The sequence below is a fragment of the Notolepis coatsorum genome (assembly GCF_963971535.1).
Source record: "Notolepis coatsorum genome assembly, chromosome: 6".
Classification (NCBI taxonomy): domain Eukaryota; kingdom Metazoa; phylum Chordata; class Actinopteri; order Aulopiformes; family Paralepididae; genus Notolepis; species Notolepis coatsorum.
In genome coordinates, this window is record NC_140170.1 from 115132128 (window position 1) to 115156665 (window position 24538).

A 24538-nucleotide genomic window follows, 5' to 3' on the forward strand; every position below is an offset into this window, starting at 1 on the left:
TAGACATTCTAGCCAGGCTGTTACCGGAACTGAGAAGAGGAAATACTTGCGAGCTGAATCAATGTACCTTGAGAAGATGGTTAGATCAGTCTCTACACCATGTGCAGGACAATTTTTTATAGATATCCTACCCTCGTAATGCACATCCCCCAGCTCTGCCTCGCCTATTACCAGGGTGAATATCTGCCCGTCTTTAAGCGTTCTAGCAGCATCTCCATCCATAGACTCATACGATGCTTTTTTTAAATGCCAAAACTCACTCTCCGTTAGGTCCATCACATATCTTCTTACATCACCCTGGAAATTCTCCAAGGGGTTCTTGTAGAACATAACTCTCTCCCATTTAACATCATAAGCTAATCCTAGCACGCCATCATTGAGGGGCCATATCTCGGTGTAAAACAAGCCCTCAAATCTGGATGGTGCAAGTAACTCTGCCTTAAAATGCGCTACTCGGGCTGACGTTCGTATAGTAGGTGTAGATAGATTAATTGCCATTTAAATTTTTCTAGGGTCTCTCTAAGAGGGAACTCTCTAAATATATAGGTTTCTATCCTACACATACCCCCTCTATAGCGTCATACAGACCCGTCCGCAGCTTCGCCCCCACCCCCATACAGAAATACATCCATCTAGACATACACACCCACACAATCTTTTTGACAGTCACAGTCTTTGACAGAAACTTTTAAGTATCAGCTGTTGTTTAAAGTATCAGCGTCGTAGAATAGGAAATGGGGAATCTGTGAAGGGTTGCTTTACAAGTTCCAAACAGTTAAGAATAGTGAATGTCTGAAAGAAATGATTAAGGATAATCTAGAAGAGTACCCTGAGATCGACAAGGATGATATCTACATCGCTGTAGGCGAGTTCATGGAGGCAATGCCACAACTCCCAAAATCGTATTACGGAATCCTCCGAGAATAATCATGTCGAATATACCCTACTAAAAATGTATCCCTGAGAGATGATTGTTTTCTGTAATGAAATGTTTTTATGGTTCTGTACAATCAATAAAATGGTGTGCTTTTAAGCTGAAAAATCATAAGTGTTTAGAAACTTTAGATATTAACCATATTATCGATGTTATCCACGCTTATATTATTGATAAAAAAGGTTACAGCATGATCTGCAATATTCTTTAATACATTTTTTATAATATACCCAACTGCGTTTCATGCTACCTCAAGATGTAATAATTGTTTTGAATGATTTTAAGTTCCTCCTTACAGTTATAGATGTTTAAAAATAGAAAATATTATCCAGTTGTGTAACTATTTTCACCTCTGTGAATTGGAATCCTTTAAAACTTCGAAATGTCACCACTGTCTGTTAAATGTAATGCTTGAAAACATTTGACCATTTGTTGGGATCATGATCAAATCAGATTTATTTGTAAGGTCCTACAATACATACATTAATGACCCCTCGGGTCAAACACATCTTCTTTAAACAATTCAAGAAGAAGTACCACAATAAATCATAAATAAACCATAAATACCATAAAGTCCAACAAATTTAAAATAAATGAATGCAACACAGTCATACATATCCTTGCAAAGGTATGTAAAAACCTATCGATAGGACGAAAATGCACCTCAGACCCTTCTTAGATGATGCAGCAGTCTTGCACTAAAACAACCAAACAGTCAAACAGTTACAATAAAACATACCATAACATTTGCTATGTATAGAAAAAGGCGTACTTCCCATAGCAGCAGTCGGATATTTATCTTTTTTGTACACGTTTTTAAAGTGAAATATATTACTAGAACTATTTTTACATCATTCTACATAAGTTCCATGTTTTGATATTATAAATGAAATGCTTCATTGTTTTAAGGTGTTTCATACAAAATATAATCGATCCACTATACCCCCTGTAGCGGGGTACAGTGTATCGCTACCTAGGGCACTGTGAATCAGTCCAGATATTATACATTATTTTTCACAAATAGCATATTTATTGTATGAACGATGCATAACTTTCATGTAGAAATAAGACATGTCGACAATGTAGCTATCAACCAGGTCATCACTGCAAACAATATGAATTGTTTTTGCTACACAGTAAATTTCACAGAGTAAATTTGACTCAAACTGAGTACATTTGGATAATTGAATGTGAATGATACATTCCTATCTCTGACTTCACAAGTCTGTTCAGGGTTACTGATGTATAAAGGACCCCGTCCTGGATACATTCCTATCTGTGAACACTATAATCACAGTAAAACCTATTATTTATTATTTTCATGGTTATAATGAATAAGAATACATCTTTGTTTTAAGATGTTTCATGCTAAATGGTTCTTAAAATGAATTTCCTTCAATCATCTGGGGACTATGAGCAAACAACCTCCGCCGATAATACTCTGTATTTAGCTTTTTTCTGCATAATTATCATGAATTATAATATTATATCAACAACTCTAATAATGGCTTTATGTTACTTTCATACATGTTAGCCATACTATACACTAACTATGGTGAGTGAGTTAAAATGTATTTGCCTTAGAATTATCATCTTTGAGCTGTTTGAATATCTCCTATCGTGTGTAACTGTAGAATTGAATGCTTATCGAAATATTGAGAGCATAAAACTCAGGGGGCTTTCTTATTGCACAAATATTTAGTGTGGCTAACAAACTAGATGCTGTTCTGCAAAGTAATTCAGAAATGTGCTAGTTGTATAATATACCTTAGAACAGGTTAAAGAAAATACCTTTGGGGCTTGAGCGTAGTAAACTTGTAGAAAATACATCTGTATTGTTTTTACCTTATCATTGTGTAAACAGGTAGAAAAACTATGTTGACATGTCTGTTTTTAAGTGTATCATTGACAGTCAAAAATTCAGAATTCAATAGGATTATGTGATATCATGTTTTTACCAAAGTACATGTTTTCATATGACAAAGATATAAATACAAACTGTCTATAGTTGATACAAAAAGATTTTGTAATACACTGTTTAGAACAATGCTGTTTGCAAATAGTCTGTTTTACTTATGTAGCACATTAGAGTTGCATTCTTGCATGACAATTGGTATACTTTTTACCAGGTAGTCATTTGAGATCATAGACCCATTTTTTCCGAGTTAGACCTGGTCCAAATGACAGATAAAACATAACCAAACACCTAAAAATACACAAAAAGCAGATTGATAAAAAATGAAGACAGGCAAACGAGCCTAATCACTGTAATTACAGCACCAAAGCTGTTTGTCTTACAAAGTAGGGATGTGTCATGGGGGTGATATATGTCACCCCCTTGACAAAATACCATTATCCTTCTGACTAATGATTAAATCTACTAAAAATAGTTAATTCGCCCTTTTAAAAACACCTCATACAATATCTTGAGTTTCCTTCGACTGTCATATGGTCAGGGAACAGGACACATTTTTATCACCACCATGTGGGGTTTTTTAACACTAAGGGGGCCCATTTCACCCCCCCCCCCCACACACACACACACACACACACACACACACACACACACACACACACACACACACACACACACACACACACACACACACACACACACACACACACACACACACACAGACCCTCACATATATTTTCAAAACATTACCTATCTCCTAGCCCCTACTAACTCAGATATATATGTTGACTGAATTACATTTTATTTACCCTAGAACCGTCATCTTTGTGTTGATTGAATATTTCATGCTGTGTGTAACTGTAGGATGTAATGCAGGTCCATAATATTGAGTATATTACACAAATATTTAGTGTGGCTAAAAACTATTTTAACTGTATCGGTCAGTTTCATGGTTTTAGATGCTTATAATTTATGTGTATCATTGACCCTCAGCCAATAAACAAAAATTCAGAATTCATTAGGATTATGTGTTATCATGTTCTTTACATTTACCATAGTTTCTGTTAAATATCCTGCAATATGTTTTCAGGTGACAATGATATAATTGCATATTGTCTACATTAGATACAAAGATTTATGCTTTGCATTGTTTAGAAGAATACTATTTGCAAATATTATGTCTGAATTACTTGTGTACCACAATATAGTTCCAATTCTTTCATGAAAGTTGTTTACCATGTAGTCATTTGAGATCATAGATCCCTTTCTTAGTTAGACATTGGGTCCAAATGACAGCAACAACAATCACCTAAAAATACACAGAACGCTTACTGAGACATATTTTCTGAACATTACATTTGAGGTACAGCAAACTATATTGAATGGGTTTTTTGGGGTAAAAAAGAGGATGGAGGGTATTGAGGGCCTACAGTTTCAAAGTTTTTGAAAGTCCATTACAGACCTAGCTGTAGAAGGCCTTCTACCCAAACTCTGTGCTATTTCAGGATACTGTGACATAAATTGGGGTTAGATGTGTTGGGGTGAGGTTTGAACCATGCTAAAAAGGGGTATTTGACCTAAAAATTCATTATAAATGTAGACCTAGCATTGATACAGTAGATGGACATTCATGCTTTGAAGTGATCTATATCCAAAAATAAGTCTTAATTTAAGACAGATGAAATACCCCTATTGAAACAGTTAAAGCAGCTTGGACAGACACACCCTTACAAGTTATCACAAACACTGGTGTATCTGCAATCTGGTATGTCCTAAAATGTCTGGATGTAGGATTACTGTCTATCTGTATGTCATGTATGCCCTGATTAATTGAAAATGGGGGACTCTGATGTAAACAAGACTAAAGTCTTTCTCAGATCTGTAACCTCTTAACCTCGTCAAAGACTCATTTTCCAGTCAACATTGTATTAGTTTTACGAAATAAGAAATAAGAATCACCACCGTGTCCCAAACTGTCAAATAGTTGGTATTACACCATTTACATTTAGTCATTTTTAGCTGACGCTTTTATCCAAATTATAATTATAATACAACTCTGTCAGCTGTGTAACAATATTCATCAAAGTATTGCATGTTATAGTGTAGGTTAGTTTAAAATGTATGTTTAGGGGAATATTTTTTAAGAAAAAATACATTGTCTTCACAATAAATTTATGTGAACCCATCCATTGTGTGAACAAAAAATATGCTATGAGTATTATGTTCTACAGAGTTTTACTCTAAGTTTGCATGTCCCCTAAACTTCACGCCCCCATGGGGTGTTTTGACACCTAAGAAGGCCCTGTTCACACCCCCGAACAGAGACACACACCCACACAGACATTTTATTTTCAGCACAACTCTTTAAGCTAACACATATAACTTTTATACCTAATCATATCTTTAAGTGTAATAATTAATGTGAATAATACAAACCACTGTAATGCAACCTTTTTAAAATAATCTATTTTAAAGGGGAACTATTTTACTATTTCTTTCACTATTTGGGCACTTTTACACAATTCCTGTGAGTCTATGGAACACCTCTGTAATATATATATTTTTTTTATTCATTGTTTTGTATTTCTAATCAAGTCCTCAAAAACAGCATTTTTCTACCTCAAGATTTCGAGCTGTTTTGAGCCTGGGCTCCTAAACCACTGCGCCGGGCCTGCTGAGCGTCGTGTTCGCCTGAACATTAACATGCAGCAGCGACTATATGACATCACATATAGGCACATTTTCAAACGACTCAGTTCAGTGAGGGTGAATATTGTGAGAGGAGAATTGGAAGAATGCACCAATATGAGAATTTTGAGACATAGATCATATTAATATAAGTTCACATAGCTAGGAAACAATGCTAAACACTCAAAAAGGCCATTTATAAGATAGTTCCCCTTTAAATAAAGCGCTTCACAGGACCGTATTAACGATACATTCAAACCTTAGACCCCCTGCAGGCTAATGAAATGGTGCACTTTGACACCCAAAGATCACTAAGGGAATACATTTGTATTTTCTGAACCTATACACTTATTCTGAAACTTTATTTTGAACATATACACTTATTCTGAAACTTTTTTCTGAACACAAGTGTCTAAAAGATTATGATATTCTCCAAGAAACTAAAATATAGACACATTACATCAATATAACAAAAATAATCACACACACACAGACACACAGACACACATACATACATACATACATACATACATACATACATACATACATACATACATACATACATACATACATACATACATACATACATACATACATACATACATACATACATACATACATACATACATACATACATACATACATACATACATACATACATACATACATACATACATACATACATACATACATACATACATACTTATTGTGGTTAGTTAGAACCCCTATTTACAAGTTATCACTCTTTTTTCAAACAAAATCAGCCTATTATTCACTTACATTTGTATTTTCTTTTTATTTAGACATGATCACTAAGGGAAACCCAAGAAACTAAAATATAGGCACACTACATTTGTAATTTTCTGAACACAAATGTCTAAAGATTGTGACATTGTATTTTTCTTAAAAAATATCCCCCTAACATGCATTGGGCATTCTCCAAGAAAACAGACACAAACATTCACACCCACACACACACGCCTCTGCAGAAAGGGGAAGTCGGAAGGTCGTAAATCTGTTGCCAGTGACAGAAAGTGCATACAGTAGTTTTGAGCCCTCCTATTCGCTATCGTCATTCTCCCGCCTTCTATGACAGCGAAGGGGATGTCATAGCGCTGGTGGAGTGTCAGAACCACTCTAGTGTTTTCTGAATGTCATTTCAGCCTACGGAGTGGAGACAGTCTACTGAGAGGGAGAGCTATTCAGTCTACTGAGAGGTAGACAGAAACAGAGGGGAGAATGCTTTCTGCTCAAACCATACCACTTGGAAGAAAGCATTCTCTACTTAAACAGACACAATGTATTTTTCTTAATTCCTCCACACAAGTGTCTAAACACTCTCTTGCATTTATCCAAGAAAACACACATACACACACACATTCTGAACACATACACTTATTCTTAATTCCCCGCACACACTTGAAATGTTTATTCTGAAAACATTGGAATACACAAATACGTATTCTTAAGATACACAAATACACACATTCTGAAATGTTTATTCTGAAAACCTTGGAATACACAAATACAATCTGAAAATAAAAAACTTTTATTTTGAAAAAAAACGTTTATTTCTGACAATAAAAAAAAACTTATTTTGAAAAACTTTTATTTGGAAAAGAAAGTAAAATAAAAAAAAGTGTATTTTGAAAAAAATTCTGAAACCGGAAGTCCCCGCCCTTATAACCCCCTCCCCTTCCGAAACCGGATGTCCCGCCTCCTAAACCGGATGTCCCGCCTCCTTGACCAATCAGAGAAACCCTAAGGGGTCATAAATAATCTCAAAAAGGGGGCGTGGTTACAATCCATCAAACTTGGCTATATGCCCTTATAAGGTATGACATACCTGGAAGTCCCGCCTCCTTAAACCTCTCGACCAATCAGAGGGCTCAAAAGTTTAAAAAGGGGGAGTGGAAAATCAATCACACTAAAAGGGGCGTGTTTTGCATAATGTGACACATGTGCATCCCTAATCTCTCTCTCACAGACATACTTCTGTCCTACTGTTGAAGCGTTTTATACATTTTATTATGTGTCAACCAGGGGAGACAAACCTTAATAGTCTAACCTTTAAATCTGGAATCCCCATTATCACTGAGACATTCACAACATACACACAATAGTATTGTAGCTTTTTCTTTTTTCCCCAATTGATTTCAGATTCATTCTGCACCCATTTTTTATTTGATGTGGCCAAGAGAACCTGCATTCGGTTTAGTGAAGGTAACCTTTAACACATTGAATGCCCATCACGAGATTTCTCGGATTATTTTTTTATTAGCGATCTGAATTCATATTTCATCAACCGAGTCTACCGTTGGTAATCCTGCCCTGCCAGGCGCTCAGATGTGAAAAAGCGGCCCCTATCGTCTCCCAGATGGTAATGCACCATTTTGGATTGGACTCGATGAAAATGGATGAGAAAAAAAAATCCGGAATCCACATTTTACTTCTCACGCATGTAACCGGAGCCGATCAGATTCATTCTGGACCCTCAGCACAGCGTTTACTATGTGTTTTACTGTATACGTGTGGGATCAATAAAAGGATTGATTTTTGGAATGGCGATCAGGAATTGGAATAATCCATTTGGATACCATCTGATCTCAGGTAAGGAATCTATTTTACCAGTCTTAGGATAATCAGACCCGTTTTCACGGAGATATAAGCTTTTCCCCTATAATGTGATATGGCTGTTTGACTGTAAGATCGATCAGGAACTGAGAGAATCGATTTTCAGCGCGCGGCACCAGCGTGCACACGTACACATATACTATCGATAATCTAGCGTTTATTTGAAAACGATTCATAAATAGGCCGAAAAATTACAAAAAGTAAGAAAACACAAAATCCTTCTCACACAACAATTCTATCTGTGTTGACCATTCGTTTTAAAACCCCAACTCAGGCCAAATGAATGAATGAAGTTTATTTTTCGGTCTTGTTTACAGACAAATCAAAACACACCTGTGTGGACTTACAAAAGGTAAGGAAAAAAGAAAAATATCACAAATGTACATATTCAAGGCAAGCTCACACACAAAATCCAAAATCAACGACCGAAAAAAAGGAATAGGCTGAAGCACATGCTTATTTTTGCCTATCCTTTACAAATTCTTAAAAACGAAATATATATATATTTTTTTTTAAAACTTAATTTTTTAGCGTTTATCGCTTTTCTGGTCAAGCATGACCGACAGAAACAGGTTGAAATGGGATGTAGAGCAGGGGAAGACACTGAGAAAATACGGCGGGTCCGGGAATCGAACTTGTGTACCCCAGATCCGTGACGAGCACGGTTTTCCCCGACGCAGAAATGGCGCCGAGATATGCGGTGAGCTACGGCAGGGGTTCCCAAACTTTTCAGGCCGGGGCCCAGAAAATAAGGCGTCAGAGAGCCGCGGCCCAATGCACATCGTCTGGCTTTTTTTTTTTTTTTTTTTTGCCATGCGACCGATTTTTTAAGCCAAATATCACTTCAATCCTATTAAGTTAGTTCAAGTTAGTTATTCATTTATATGTGCTATTTATGAGAGGGCTAACTTGTTGCAAAATAATAATGATAATAATAATAGCCTCATTAAAATACTACTGTTGCTTCGGTTGTTTTCAGCATTTTATGTGCATAATCTGTTATTTAGTTTGAAATGTTCGTTGAAATAAGTAGATTTTTAGTTTTTGTTTATTTATTAAGTTAATATAAAACCATATAGTCACATTTTAGAATACAATAGAAAATAATTTTAGAATACAACTAGAAACACTGTCCTGGCCTGCTTCTAAGTTCAGTGGCCTGACAAAAAAAATTTAAATAAAAAAATAAAATATTATTATTATTTTTTTTTTTTTTTTTTTTTTTTTTTTAAATCATCTCGCGGCCCATCCGTGGCTGCTCGCGGCCCACCTTTGGGTCGCGACCCCGACTTTGGGAACCACTGAGCTACGGGAGCTCCCCAAAACGAAATATATTTTAAGACAAATTGGGTCTGAAATTGGCTAAATGTGCCACATGGGGCAAACCTCACGCTGAGACACACACACACACACACACACACACACACACACACACACACACACACACACACACACACACACACACACACACACACACACACACACACACACACACACACACACACACACACACTAAGCCGGGTCATCTTACGGGTGATAAATGTGTCCCTAGAGAGAGCAGGTTTTAACACCATGATGAAGTGTGGATCTTAGAAAACGAAGGCCTCCATTGTGTAAAGTAAAGCTGTGGTGACAGTCACTGTGTGTTTTGGGGAAGTGCAACTGATGACTGTTTGGACAAGTCAGTGGGAATGCCAGGGTGTGCAGGCCTGCAAACAGAACAATAAGAAATAAAAACATGTGGAAACTACATTTTCAGTATATCTAAATGTATGTTCAGCTGTTTTAATGGTTATTCAACATTTGTTTTATTCTGTCATGCCACAAAGGCTTCAGTTACACTCATAAAGATCTGATCCTGTGAGAGCACATTGCTGTGTGTTATACGTCTCCTGTGGCTGGATTATGTCCATCTTTCCTGCTCTTTCCCGCTCGATCTCTTTATATTGCTCATGAAATGTACCTACAGTATCTCCTTTCTTGATCCTCCAAACACTACTGTTGCTTTCCTTGCACAAACAATGTTTGAACATTGTGACTTGTGTCCGGACTATGTTAATGAGTCACTGCGTGATCGGATGATAACAACACATACCTTTGCCTGCCCAATAAATTCATATATTAAATATATTATGGAATTATAGGGACCAACTACGGCCACAAATGATGGAATAAGGCAAACAAGGGAAGGGATGTTCTATTCCAGTGGTTCTCAACTGGTCTAGCCTCAGGACCCAACATTTTCCTTAGTCATTAAGTCGCAACTCAAAACTTTGAACCACTATGATTTATGTAAAAAAAGAAATTGCAGTAATACACAATCTTTCAAAACATGAAATAAACACAAAGAAGTGCAACAAAAGTGCAACTATTGCTAAAAACCCAATGAAATAAAATAATAATAAATTATATGCTTCTTAGCAGATTTCTTAGCTTAACATAACAGACCTAAGTTTGGGGGAACTAATGGGATAACTGGGGTTGCAACAAAAGTGCAACTAGGGCTAAAAACCCAATGAAATTAAATAATAATAAATAATATGCTTCTTAGCAGATTTCTTAGCTTAACACTTTCAGTGCCAGCCGTGTTTTCCTTTTTACCCCCTTGAATGCCATCATCCACTTCAATGTTAGCGTTAAAAACGCATAATCTATGTTTTAAATTATGGCTATGTGTCTAATCTGCCCGCTTATCAATGACTTGTTTGCAGTCAACATTGTCAAAACAGATTGTTTTTTAATCGGTTCATATCCTTTTTATAGCATTTCGAAAAGCTATCGTTTTCTCAGAAATTTCCGGAAAATAGAAAGATTCCCTCATAAACGGCATTTATTGGAATATTGTCGAATACACTAGACACGTTGTCATTTGTCTGCCTATTTATGAATCGTTTTCAAATTAACACTAGATTATCGATAGTATATGTGTACTTATGCACGCTATAGAAGCGAGCTGAAAAATCTATTCTCTCATTTCCTCAACATCACACACACACACACACACACACACACACACACACACACACACACACACACACACACACACACACACACACACACACACACACACACACACACACACACACACACACACACATATACACATACGGGACACGCTGTTATCTCAGTTAATACAGCTCTGATTATCCTAAAACTGGTAACATAGACTCCTTACCTTAGATCAGATGTTCTCCAAAAAGATTATTCCAATTCCTGATCGCCATTCCAAATATCGATCGCGTTTATTGATTGATAATTGGCTGCTGTAAATATATATTCCAGGCTGCTTTCCAACTCGCTATCACTTCCATGTTCATCAGATCCCTCGCCAGCATAATGGAGCCAGTTGGCTCCCCCCACACAGATCCACCAGTATAATCGAATGGCCTGCAGTTACACAGGGATAGACGATAGGGGGCGGTATTTTCCCATCTGAGCTCCTAGAGGGTCTGCTGTACCAACGGGAGACTCGGTTGATGAAATTTGAATTCAGATCACTAATAAAAAAATCAAACGACAATTCGCGTCGTCGGCACTCAAAAAACGACATTACACGTCGCTGGCACTCAAAGTGTTAACATAACAAACCTAAGTTTGGGGGAACAAAAGTGCAACTAAGGGCTAAAAACACAATGAAATAAAATAATAATAATAATAATAATAATAATAATAATAATAATAATAATAATAATAATAATAATAATAATAATAATAATAATAATAATAATAATAATAATAATAATAATAATAATAATAAATAATATATCCTTCTTAGCAGACTTCTTAGCTTAACATCCCAGGGAACTAATGGGATAACTGGGGATGTTGTTTGCTCCTGACAAGAGTCTCAAAGTCTGGGGTGATGGTAGACAAAGACAAAGAGGTCATGCTCAATGTCCAATCTGTTCCTCCGCTTTGTCTTCAGCTGGACCAGAGCTGAGAAGCCACTTTCACAAACATTTATTTAATTTTTTTTACACACATCCGCGACCCACTCAAAATGGCCCGCGACCCACTTTTGGGTCGCGACCCACCAGTTGAGAAACACTGTAATCCATTCTATATAGTAATTGAAGGGGGATGGAAATGACTCAGCACTCATGTATCTAAAATACACAGTAGGCCTATTATGTTCTGTAAACTGGTACAGATTTTATTTATTTAGATTTAAACTTTATTTAAAGAGATTTATTTAACACATCATACGTAAGTATAAATCACAAGATAAAAAAATAGTATACAGAACATTTAAAAGAACAAAGCAAGCAATAAGAAGTACACATGATATATATCACATCATATAAAGTACACATGATAAATGTCACATCATATAAAGTAGCCTACACATGATAAATATCACATCATATAAAGTGCTGATGTTTAAAGACGACAAATCAAATACATAGACACTGTCCAATGGTTTCGCGTTCTAGATCCTTCAGGAATGAACTGAAGTCATCAAAAGAAATGATATCAGGTCATTTAAAAAACTTTATGGAGGGTGTTCCAAGCAAAGCACATTTAAAAGCAATTTTCCCAACTCAGTGTGAACACGTGGAACAGTAAAGTGCAGAGCATCTCAAGATATGTATTCATATTTCACTTTCACATTCCTACCCTCTCTCTTTATAGACTAAAAGAGAAAGTGAGTGTCGCTGCGGGTCACGGTGAGTGATCTGGACTATGTAATCTGGGTGAAAGCGGCCCACACGGCCCTATATCTCGTGAGGAGAACCCTCTGTGTGGCAGCTCATTCCTTTCACCCAGTGTCTAAGCCTCTGAGGAATGCCAAACCCTCAGACTGAGTGTGCCGAGTGTGTGTGTGTGTGTGTGTGTGTGTGTGTGTGTGTGTGTGTGTGTGTGTGTGTGTGTGTGTGTGTGTGTGTGTGTGTGTGTGTGTGTGTGTGTGTGTGTGTGTGTGTGTGTGTGTGTGTGTGTGTGTGTGTGTGTGTGTGTGCGAGTGTGAGTGTGCTCATGCACATGTGTGTATGCCTGTGTGTGTGTCAGTCACAGTCTGACAATAATACAATATACTGGATGCCGTTTTGATCTGAATGACCACACAGTCTGAGATATGTACATTATGGTCATACTGCACAGTATTACTGTTTTCCTTTCTTTCTTTCTTTCTTTTTTAAGTTTCTACGTAAACCATATGTAATCGATAAGGCAATGTAAAGTTATTTTCAAGGATTATAGCCTAATACATTCAAGAGTTCAACTTTTCCCCCTGTAAATGAACAGTAGCAAGAAAACAGCCCTGTTGTTCATGCAGGCTGCCGCTCACTGGCACCTACAGAGTTTTGTGGAATTATGTTTCTGAGTCACACATGATAATCCTGCAAACAGGGCCAGTTGAACTCATTAACCTTGCTGCCTGTTGGTGAAATGGGTCAATACTTCAATTGCCAGAGTCTTGCCAGTAAGTAGACCTATACTATGTGATTATACATGTTGGTTAGGGGTGTAAATATTTGACCCCACAACGATTCGATTTGATTCTCAAAGTTCTCAAGTTCTAAAAATTCTGTCTCACATCGTACACCTGAAAACATATCATCATAGTACTTTGGAAAGTCTTTGGCCACTATACAATAATGCTATAGTAATAATGAATCAGTGTGGCTCTTTGTTGTTCAGACTCTTATAGGCTGTGAGTGGCTCCTCCACAGTGCTATTTCTGTTACCGTGTTGTTGGAAGAACTGCCAGCCTTGGCCGAGCCGCTCTACAGAGCAGAGGTATTCACACACTGGCACCTCAGGTATTTCATATACCTCCCTCCCCTCAAGCCCCCCCCTCCTTTAATTTCTCCACCTGGCTCTCTCTCGCTCTCTCAAAACCTCAACCTCTCTCCTGAATGGCCTTTTTGAACAGGAGGGCTGTTTGGTCCGAAACATTGGCAGAAAAAAGGAGGAGAAGCTTGTTGATGGTGGCCAGTTTCCAACAGCGGTGGAAGTGTGAGCAGAGGAACAGCGAGCGAGGGATGGGATGAGGGGATGATGGAAGGAGAGAGGGAGGAGGGATAGGGCGAAAGAGTGTCAAAAGGCCTCTTGCTTCCATTTGCGGCATCCTAAGGTGATCCCTCCCCCGGGCGGGCAGCACGCGGTGAGAGGTTTGACTGTATGACACAATGAGGCTCTGTGTGGAGAGAGCCCGTGGAATGCTTAGAGATGGTAAGGCTGTGGGGGGGAGAGGGGGGAGGTGAGCTCTAGGGTGAAGGTAAGGTAGGAAGGGGGGAGAGTGGAAGGGGTGGAGAATGTTGTATGGGGCATCTGCAGGGAGGATAAACGCCATTCTTTGCCAACATCATCTTGTAGGCACAACTCTGCTTCCGCTACCAAAATGCGCTCGCATCTTTTGAGTTGAAATCATAGAAGTAGCTCTCTAAACGTGAAATAGGCACACAATTTAGTGCTGTTCTCTCCACGGCTCTCATTCTACGCTGTAGTGAGCTTCAGATATGGGTCAAGATCTTTGGCTTAATGCCCTTGTATACCTGTTTGTATTGCACTCCACTGCCTTTCTGTGGGAAGAACAGGGACATTCGGCAACTGAATGCACACACATCCAGACTGTCCCTGAAGACTTCCGTAGTCAAAATGTCATCATGGTTTACCAACAGTAAAAGTGTCTATAGGCAGGGAGTAAGGATTAGTATGTCGGGGGAGTGGGTATTATAGAGGAGATGAAGGTATGAGGGAGAGGGGTAGAGAGGGGTGAGGTTGGGGTATAGGATACGAGCTAGGGAGAAGGGGTTTGAGTTCAAACTGTGAAGGTTAGAAGAGATTGGCTTTCAGGTCTAGGGTGAAGGGATGGGGCTGGGGGTGAGGGAGGGAAATTAGATGAAGGAGTAGGACCAGTGTAGAGGGAGAGAGTGAGGGAAGAGAATATAGTAGAGTGTCAGAGTAGAAAGAGAGTGAGAGAGGGTTGGGGGGGGGGGGGGTAGGTGGGGAAAATATTAGATGATAGAGAGGAGAGATTCATTCAATTGAATTGACATGAGATGAAGAGGAGACATAGGAGACGTAAAGGTGGATGTGACTGCTAGGATCGAGGGAAGGATGGATGAAAGAGACAACAATCGAGGGGAAAGGAGACGAGGGGGGTGAAGGGATGTGAGGGGAGGGTAAGCATGGCATATGAGGACAAGGAAGGGGGGATCTGAGGGAAGGCAAGGTAAGGAAGAAGAGAGGGAAACACAGGATTGAGGGGGAGATGGAGGGAGAGAGGGAAGAGGAGAGCAATGCGGGAGAGCGGGGGAAGGAAGGATGCGAGACTAGGGGTGAGAGAGAGAGAGAGGTTGAGGGGGGTGCAGGTCTTTCATTAACTCACCCGGTGAAAGAAGGCTCCAGTGGTCTAAAGGGAGACAGGGTCCCTACAGTTGGCTGACGTGCTTAGGGCGGCTTCAAGAAGGGGGATGTGGATAGTTCAGGTAGGGGAGGTAATGTGGGTGAATAGTTCAATGTGTAACTTTGGTTAGTCCAAGTCTTTTAATAGAGAAAATTCTGAAACAGTGGAGGTTTGTCTGTAACGTTATAACAAGCAAACCTACAGTACGCTAGGGGAGCTCAGAGAGTGAGTACTGGGTAGACCTGGGCAGAACTATAGTCGAATATGCTTCAAATATTTTATTCTTCATCTTTTTTTAATACTTTTTTTTAATTTTTTTACATTTAGCAAGCCAATCAATCAATTTATAGGCTCATGGTATGAGCCTATAAAACACACCTTCAACCAATTAAGTTGAATAAACAACTTTTCTCCTGTTAAATTTTTTTTGTTCGTTTCTCTATATTACACTGCTAATACATTTTAGACTGTATACACGTATTGTTGAATATTGTACAAAATAAATTAAAAGCTTAAAGCTATTCAAATATTGACACCATTTTCAAATATGTACAATACAGGAGTACACATATTTGAAGTTACATAAAATTAGGAGTGGAAGAAATCTGTGAAGACAAAGTTTCAACTCACATTTATCCATATTTAGTGTCACTTTTAGTGTATTATGAACTATGCACTGAATATATTTAAGCATTCAGTTTACTGCAGTGTCATGCTATGGCATCCCTGCTATAGCAGTGAGCTGTCCCGTTGACAGCTGATGCTCCGCAGCACTGATATCTCCCCACATGTTCACCACACATGTATACGGCATCCTCTGACAAGCTACACCAGTGTAGCACAGCCATAATTCATCCATTAATCACACTGGGAGCTGGCGTGGTGCAGCCAAGCCAAGACTCAAACCTGTGAATGAATTCCTTTGAGCTGAAGATGACTTCCTGTCTGCATTACTTCCTGTGATACTGTATGAGGGCTAGATCCACAAAGAATGGATTGCACGGTGCTAATTGCACCCTTACTTACAATTCATTATGAATTGAAAATGGGGGACCCTGATGTAAACAAGACAAAAGTCTTTCTCTGGTCTGCATCCCCTTAAAGGGGAACTCCAACATTTTGGGAAATTAGCTTATTTAACATCTTCCCTGGAGTTAGACAAGAAGATACATACCTTTTTTGTCTCTGTGCGTGCATTTTAGCTTTGGGAATAGACGCTCCGTTAGCATAGCTTAGCTTCATCACTGGAAGTGAGGCAGGACAGTAGCCTTACAGTGCCTTACAGTGCATTGCAAGGTCTGACATTGACCAAATTTGATATGCATGACCTTGGTGGGCTCTAGGTCAACTCCTGAAAAGGGGGTTAATGTCAGACCTTGCAATCAAAAGTTAGGGGGCGCACTGAAATTATGGCAAGGGTTATTAGCCCCCTAACCTTTGATTGCAAAGTCTGACATTGACCCCCTTTTCAGGAGTTGACCTAGAGCCCACCAAGGTCATGCATATCAAGTTTGGTCAATGTCAGACCTTGCAATACACTGTAAGGCACTGTAAGGCTACTGTCCTGCCTCACTTCCAGTGATGAAGCTAAGCTATGCTAACGGAGCGTCTATTCCCAAAGCTAAAATGCACGCACAGAGACAAAAAAGGTATGTATCTTCTTGTCTAACTCCAGGGAAGATGTTAAATAAGCTAATTTCCCAAAATGTTGGAGTTCCCCTTTAACAATTGTGTGTATTGAGCCGTACTGTATTGTACCCATTCTGCAATCTGTTAATAAAATGTTCATTCAATCAATCACCACGCAGGACGCAGGTTCACTACCATGAATACCATGAGGTTCAAAACAACTCAACAACAACTCAGCTTTTAGTTTTACACAATCAGATTCAGTTGCATCAAAGAACAGAAATCACAAACAAACAAATGGTGAATGGATCACATTTACATCACTTTTATCCAAAGTGCTTCACAACTTATGCCTCACATTCACCCACTCAACTGGTGGTGGCAACCACGCAAGGTGCCAAACTCTCTGCAGCTTGATTTAGTGTCATGCCAATGTCAAGGACACTTTGACTCGCTGCCGGGATCGAAGCGGGAATCTTCAGATTGCTAGACGACCACTCTATGCCTCCTGAGCCACTCGTCAATGGCAGTTCAGCTCTATGGTTTGGCATACTCTATATGATGCCCAATATGGCCATAGACTACTGAGTCTAACTCCAGCTGAGGGAAATCCCTAAAGCTCTGAGCAGGAAAGCAGGTCACTGGGCCAGCTGGGAGAAAGCGAGCTTTACAGATAGACAATAGAGCAGTGTTCAGAAAGAGTGAGGATTAATATACTGTACATATGGTTTTAATCAACTCTCAAATAGATAAAAGGGAAGCCAAGCACATCTTGGGGTGTTTACTTTCTGTGGTTGGATTTATTCACAGGCGGTGTTTGCAAATATGGATCTTTCACACAGACGGGTACAGTATATGTGAGAGAATCCGGAAAGAGTTGTAAATATAGAGGTGGCATATTTTAATGTGGGTACATGTGCTTGAGGGGGAGGAAGAGAGAAAGACATTTATAAAAATCAGGCTATGGTATAAGACAGAAATTCATGGTAGTGAATAGTGGTGTGTGTGTGTCCGTGTGCATGCATGCGTGTATTCTGTTATTCTGTATTCTGCATTGTATTAATTGTGTCATTGACTTGATTGGTAAAGGTGTCAGAGAGGTGTTACTAAGCCACGTGTGTCTGTACAAACATTCACAAGTGATGCTTGAATGGTTTAGTTTTACTTGTGAGGTCTTCTCCAATATTCCAAGTATACCTAATAGCACTTCAACCCTCAATGAAGATGAGAGAGAAGTGCTCATCCTTGAGATCGGCTGTATATGGATCAAGCCTTCTTGGACAAACTGTCAAAGTCCCTCCTGCCAACGAGCTCATTGTGGACTTCAGGAAGACTAAAGCCGGCGTGCATGCAGGTTGACGCAGGTTGAGCATGTCTCCAGCTTCAAATTCCTGGGAGTCCACATCTCCGATGACCTCAACACCTCGTCACTGGTCAAGAAGGCTCACCAGCGCCTCTTCTTCGTGAGGAAATGGACTAGTGTTTTTATCCAGAGTGCTTTACAACTTATGCCTCACATTCACCCATTCACACACTGATGGCGGAGGCAACTGTGCAAGGTGCCAACCTGCTCATTGGGAGAAGTTAGGGGTTTGGTGTGTTGCTCAAGGATACTTTGCCTCTGCTGCCAGGAGGAGCTGGAATTGAACCAGGAACCTTCTGATTACCAGGCAACCGCTCTACCTCCTGAGCCATATATGCTGTATATACATATTCATATCTGTTATGATTCAAGGCAAGAATGTTGAATTGTAGAATGGAAGAAGGAGGCGGAGATGGTGTTGCTCTTCTCAAATACTGTGTTCTTTTATTATTAGAAACACTAGAGCAAAGATAATGGAACAGTAAAGCATAAATGTAGCCAGGCTACAACTGAGAGGTAAATTAGGAAAATAGACAAGTTCTCAAGAAAGAGGCAACTAACAAAGCATAATAACAACACCGGACCAGATATTCCACTTCTGCCCGTGGACGACTGCTCCCAGTAACACTGTTGAAGAACCGACAACAGACAGGAGAACAGAGGGTTACTATAAAGGGCAAAATACCCAGCATACATCACACAGTAATTAGTGACATCATACAACAGGTGACAATCAATCAGAGATAATTGCAGAGACAGGGTGAAGTACTCCAGGATGGCAGTAGGGCTTCCACTCCTGTGAGAGGATAGAAAGCCCAAACGTTACAGTACCTCCCCCCGACGAACGGCACCTGACGTTCAGCTAGGGGCCTCGGGATGCAGCTGACGAAAATCGTCGATAAGGCTGTGATCTAAAATATCCCTCTGAGCCACCCAGGAACGCTCCTCTACCCCGAACCCCTCCCAATCCACCAAAAACTGAAACCCCCTACCCCTCCGCCTACAACCCAGGATCCTTCGCACCGTGTAGACAGTCTGACCGTCAAGGATGCGAGGCGGAGGAACCGCGGGAAGTGGCGAGGACAAGGGCGATGAGAGGAAGGGCTTCAAAAGGGACACGTGAAATGTCGGGTGAACCCGCATGGAAGCTGGGAGTAGCAACCTGTAAGCCACAGGGTTCACCTGACGAACCACCTTAAAGGGTCCTATAAAGCGGGGAGCCAGCTTCCTGGACTCCACCCGGAGAGGGAGATCACGGGTGGAAAGCCAAACCCTCTGCCCAGGACAGAAAACCGGAGCCGGACGGCGCTTGCGGTTAGCCTGATGCTGAGCCCTAACAGAGGCCTTCTGCAGCGCCGCCCGAACCCGGTTCCACGTCCTGCGACAGCAAGCCACGTGAGCCTGGACTGAAGGCACCTCAGCCTCTCACTCCTGTTCGGGAAAAAGGGGAGGTTGAAAACCATACTGGCACTGAAAGGGAGACATACCTGTAGAGGAGGAGAGGAGGGTATTATGCGCATACTCTGGCCACGCCAGCCTCCTACTGCAGGTTGCCGGACTACCGGACGCTCCGTCTGCCCATTGGACTGCGGGTGAAACCCAGACGACAGGCTGACGGAGGCGCAGAGGCTGGAAGCAAACGCTTTCCAGAACCTGGAGGCGAACTGAGGGCCGCGGTCGGACACAATATCCACAGGAAGCCCGTGGACCCAAAAGACGTGCTGCACCACTAGGTCAGCCGTCTCTCGACCCGGGGGGAGCTTGGGAAGGGGAATGAAGTGGGGCGCCTTAGAAAAACGGTCAACTACCACCAGAATGGTAGTAAAACCATCGGAAGGGGGAAGGCCAGAAATCAAATCAAGGGATATGTGCGACCAGGGACGTTTGGGAATAGGAAGCGGGCGAAGGAGACCCGCCGGTGCACAACGAGAGGTCTTATTACGCGCGCACACCGAACAGGCCGCCACAAAGGAGCGTGTATCCCCCTCCTCTGTAGGCCACCAGAACCACCTATGGATAAACTCCAGGGTTCTGGCGGCCCCAGGGTGGCCGGTGAGGGAGGAGGTATGTGCCCACTGCAGCAGTCGCGAGCGCGCAGCCTTGGGCACATACATCCGCCCGGAGGACCCCCACCGGGATCAGGCTCCCGTGCCAGAGCCGATCTTACCACCCCTTCTATGCCCCATGACACGTGAGGCAGAATAAGGGCCTGTGGAATAATAGGGTGGGGCTTCTCCTCCCGGTCCGGAGAATCAAATTGGCGGGACAGTGCGTCAGGCTTGACGTTTTTTTAACCGGGCCGAAAGGAGATGGAAAATCGAAATCGTGTGAAGAATAACGCCCACCTGGCCTGGCGAGCGTTTAGCCCCCTGGATGTAAGCCAGGTTCTTGTGATCGGTCCAAACGGTGAAAGGGTGTGCCGCCCCCTCCAACCAATGTCTCCATTCCTCCAGTGCCAGCTTGATTGCCAACAACTCCAGATTACCCACGTCGTAGTTACGCTCGGCCGGGGACAGCCGGTGTGAAAATAAGGCGTAAGGATGAACCTTCCCGTCCTTTAAGCATCTCTGAGTGAGCACCCCCTCCACCGCGATATTGGAGGCGTCCACCTCCACTATAAATGGAGCCTCCGAATCGTGGCGGATCAGTACAGGGGCGGAAGTAAACCGACGTTTGAGGTCGCGAAAGGCTGACTCTGCCCGAGATGACCATTCAAAACCAGGGAGAGAGGCCTTAGTGAGAGCCGTCAGGGGAGCGGCTAAGGCGCTAAAGTTGTGAATAAAGCGCCTATAAAAATTAGCAAAACCCAAAAACCGTTGCAATTCCTTGAGCGATGAAGGGCGTGGACAGTCCAGTACTGCGCTCACCTTGGCCGGATCCAGACGTAGATTGCTCTTAGTCAATACAAACCCCAGGAACTAAACGGTGTCAGTATGAAACACACACTTCTCTGCTTTAACAAGCAGCTGATGGTGGAGGAGACGCTGGAGAACCTGACGAACGTGCTGTTGGTGTTGCACCATATTGCGAGAACATTTTTGAATGTCATCCAGATACACGAAGACTGACACTCCTATTAGATCCCGCAGCACGTCGTTGACCAACGCTTGGAAGACTGCAGGGGCATTAGCTAAGCCAAAGGGCATAACTAAATACTCATAATGCCCGTTAGGTGTATTAAACGCAGTCTTCCATTCGTCTCCCTCTCTAATCCTGATTAAGTTGTAGGCATTACGTAAATCAAGCTTAGAGAAGACCTGCACCCCCTGTAGACACTCAAAGGCGGTGTCCATGAGAGGCAGGGGGTAACGGTCTTTGATGGAAATGTCGTTCAACCCCCGATAATCAATGCACGGACGCTGGCTACCATCCTTCTTTGCTACAAAAAAACCCCAGCGCCTGCAGGAGAGGTGGAAGGACGTATGTGGTCCACGGCCAGTGCTTCCTGAATATAGGTATTCATAGACAGCGTCTCAGGGCGAGAGAGAGAAAACATACGACCACCGGGTGGAGAGGTACCAGGTAGAAGATCTATGGTGCAGTCGTAAGATCTATGAGGCGGTAGTGCTTTAGCACAAGTCTTACTAAAGACCTCCGCCAGGTCCCAATAAATATCGGGAACACCTGCTAAATCGGGATTAGAGATGGGATAGAGTCTGCAGCGCCTACCACCATCCTGGAGGGAGACAAAAGAGAAGAAGAAAAAAGAGTGGGTGCACCCCCGCTGGATACTGGCTTAACGCCCCTCTCCAGTGAAAGTTCACCCATAGACCAATTAATACAAGGGTTATTCTCTGATAGCCAAGGATGGCCCAAAACAATGGGTGAATGAGGAGACATAACAACATAGAATTGCAACAATTCCCACTCACCCCGGCCACCTGGAGACGCAGCTGCACCGTGCGCTGGGTAATGAGCCCATCACCCAGAGGTCGACCGTCCAGAGACTGAACAGGAATGGGGTTCTCCAGCGTCTCTAGAGGGACCCCCCACTCTTGCGCTAACCCCACATGAATTAAGTTACCCGCTGCCCCTGAATCAATTAATGCCCTAGTCCAGTGGTGCCCAACCAGTCGATCGCGATCGACAGGTAGATCGCGGGCTGATTTCAAGTAGATCTCGATTAATAAAACTTTATTAATTTTTTTTTTTTTTTTTTTTTTTCTTTTTTTTTTTTGCTAAATCAACTCTGCCTCTCTTTGTTAACTACAACAAGCAATGCTGTTTGTTATTTTAGATGAGATCGGACTCGGCACTGACAGATTTGTGTTCATTATGCTGCTTTTATAAAGCCTCAAATGACGGCTTACAATATACAATTTTGGCTGGTAGCTCTCGGCTAGGTGGTAAATTAAAAAGTAGATCTTGGTTCAAAAAAGGTTGGCCACCCCTGCCCTAGTCTGTCTGAGATAACTCCCCCACCCAACAGTGACATCAAAGAAAGTGCACGGCTCAACAGTGACAGAGGACGAATGCCCACCCGCTACAACCCCTCCCAAGTTTAGCGAGCCCACCTGTTTCCCGACAAGCCTGGACAATTGCTGAAGCGATGTCCGGTGCGACCACAGCGGAAAACAACGCTTCTGTTCAATACGCCGCTGCCTCTCCACGTCAGAGAGCCGCAAGGCCCCCAGTTGCACTGGCTCATCACCCAAGCTCTCTCTTGAAAATTTAACAGCTGTCTCGACACTGAGAGAAGGGCGAAAGAGTACCTGTGACGAAGCCTCCCTCTCACGTCCCCTCTCCCGATGCCGGTTGTCCATCCATATTGCCAAGTCGATGATGCCATCCAGTTGTTTGGGCAGCTCCCGTGAAGCCAGCTCATCCTGCATCCGCCCGGAGAGCCCCTGGACAAACAACACGCAGCAGGGCACTTCCTGCCAAGCCGCCTCTCAAGCCACAATGCGGAAGTCGATGGCGTAATCTGCCACAGAGCGACTACCTTGTCGGCAGGAGATGAGCCGCTCTCCTGCTTCATAGTTGGATATCACCCGAGAGGTATCGAACACACGTCGCAACTCTCGGGTGAAGGCAGCCGCGCTGTGGCAGACCGCCGAACAACCGTCCCATTCCGCGGTAGCCCAAGAGAGAGCACGGCCTGTAAGCAAAGTTATTATATATTATACATTTCGGTAGTAAATGTGAGCGGCTGGGTGATAAACTCCCGACAACCTTCAGGAGCTCCTCCGTAACGTTCTGGTGGTGGCAGACGTGGTTCTCGAACCTCTTCACGGACAGATGGACGTACCTGCCCTTCCTCCCCGACAGCAGACAGGGCTCCAGACGCGGTAACAGCGGCTACTGAGGTAGCGGTGTTAGCCACAGCTAACGCTGAGTCGGCTGTTGAGATAGCCGCGGCGACTGCGACTTGGGACTCGATGGATAGACCTCCCAAACAAGCAAGTTCAATTCCTACTTCCCGCTGGCGGCTGGTGACGACGCCCAACTGTCTACTGTGCCTCCAGCTCCTCCCGGAATCCTTCTGTGGAACTCATGATGGTCGGTTCTTCTGTTACGATTCAAGTTTCAAGTTCAAGTTTCAAGTTTCTTTAATAGTTGTCATACAGAAGTACAGAATACTTTTGTACAAAATGCTTCTTACTGTTGCGCTCCAGAGACTGTGCATGACAAGATAAGTATGAAATAAAAACATAGTAAAAATTAGAAGTAAAAAAAGAGGTCACAGTGTTCAGTTTAGACATATGTACAATGTTCGTAGACGTAGTTACCATACAATATACAATACTGTGCAGTGTACTAATATACAATACTATATAGTGCAAGGCATAAATGGACGAGGTGCAGTTTAGGTACAATTCACAGTAGGTGTACGAGTTGTAGTGCAAATCCTTTATCAATAAATATAAAGTGTAAGTGTGTTTGTGTGATCTAAAGTGTGGAGAGTGGGTGCTGCAGTGTGTTGTTTGTTTGAGTGAGTGTGTGCATGTGGGTGTGTGTGCTGTGTGCATTTGATGGTTGTTGCATAGTGATTATTGTTCGTTTAGCGATTATTGTTCGTTTAGC

The 24538-nt window shown here is 41.9% G+C and overlaps 1 protein-coding gene across 1 annotated transcript in view; it reads right to left on the minus strand.

The window, feature by feature from the left end:
- Positions 1-23492, minus strand: part of col2a1b (collagen, type II, alpha 1b) — a gene marked incomplete at its 5' end in the record, with an annotated part of 118471 nt that extends 94979 nt beyond the window's left edge. The window contains 4 exon segments of the mRNA XM_084315727.1: positions 20077-20178; positions 22387-22461; positions 23227-23361; positions 23457-23492. Coding sequence (XP_084171853.1) covers positions 20077-20178; positions 22387-22461; positions 23227-23361; positions 23457-23492 — 348 coding nt within the window.
- Between the last annotated feature and the right edge of the window lie 1046 nt (positions 23493-24538).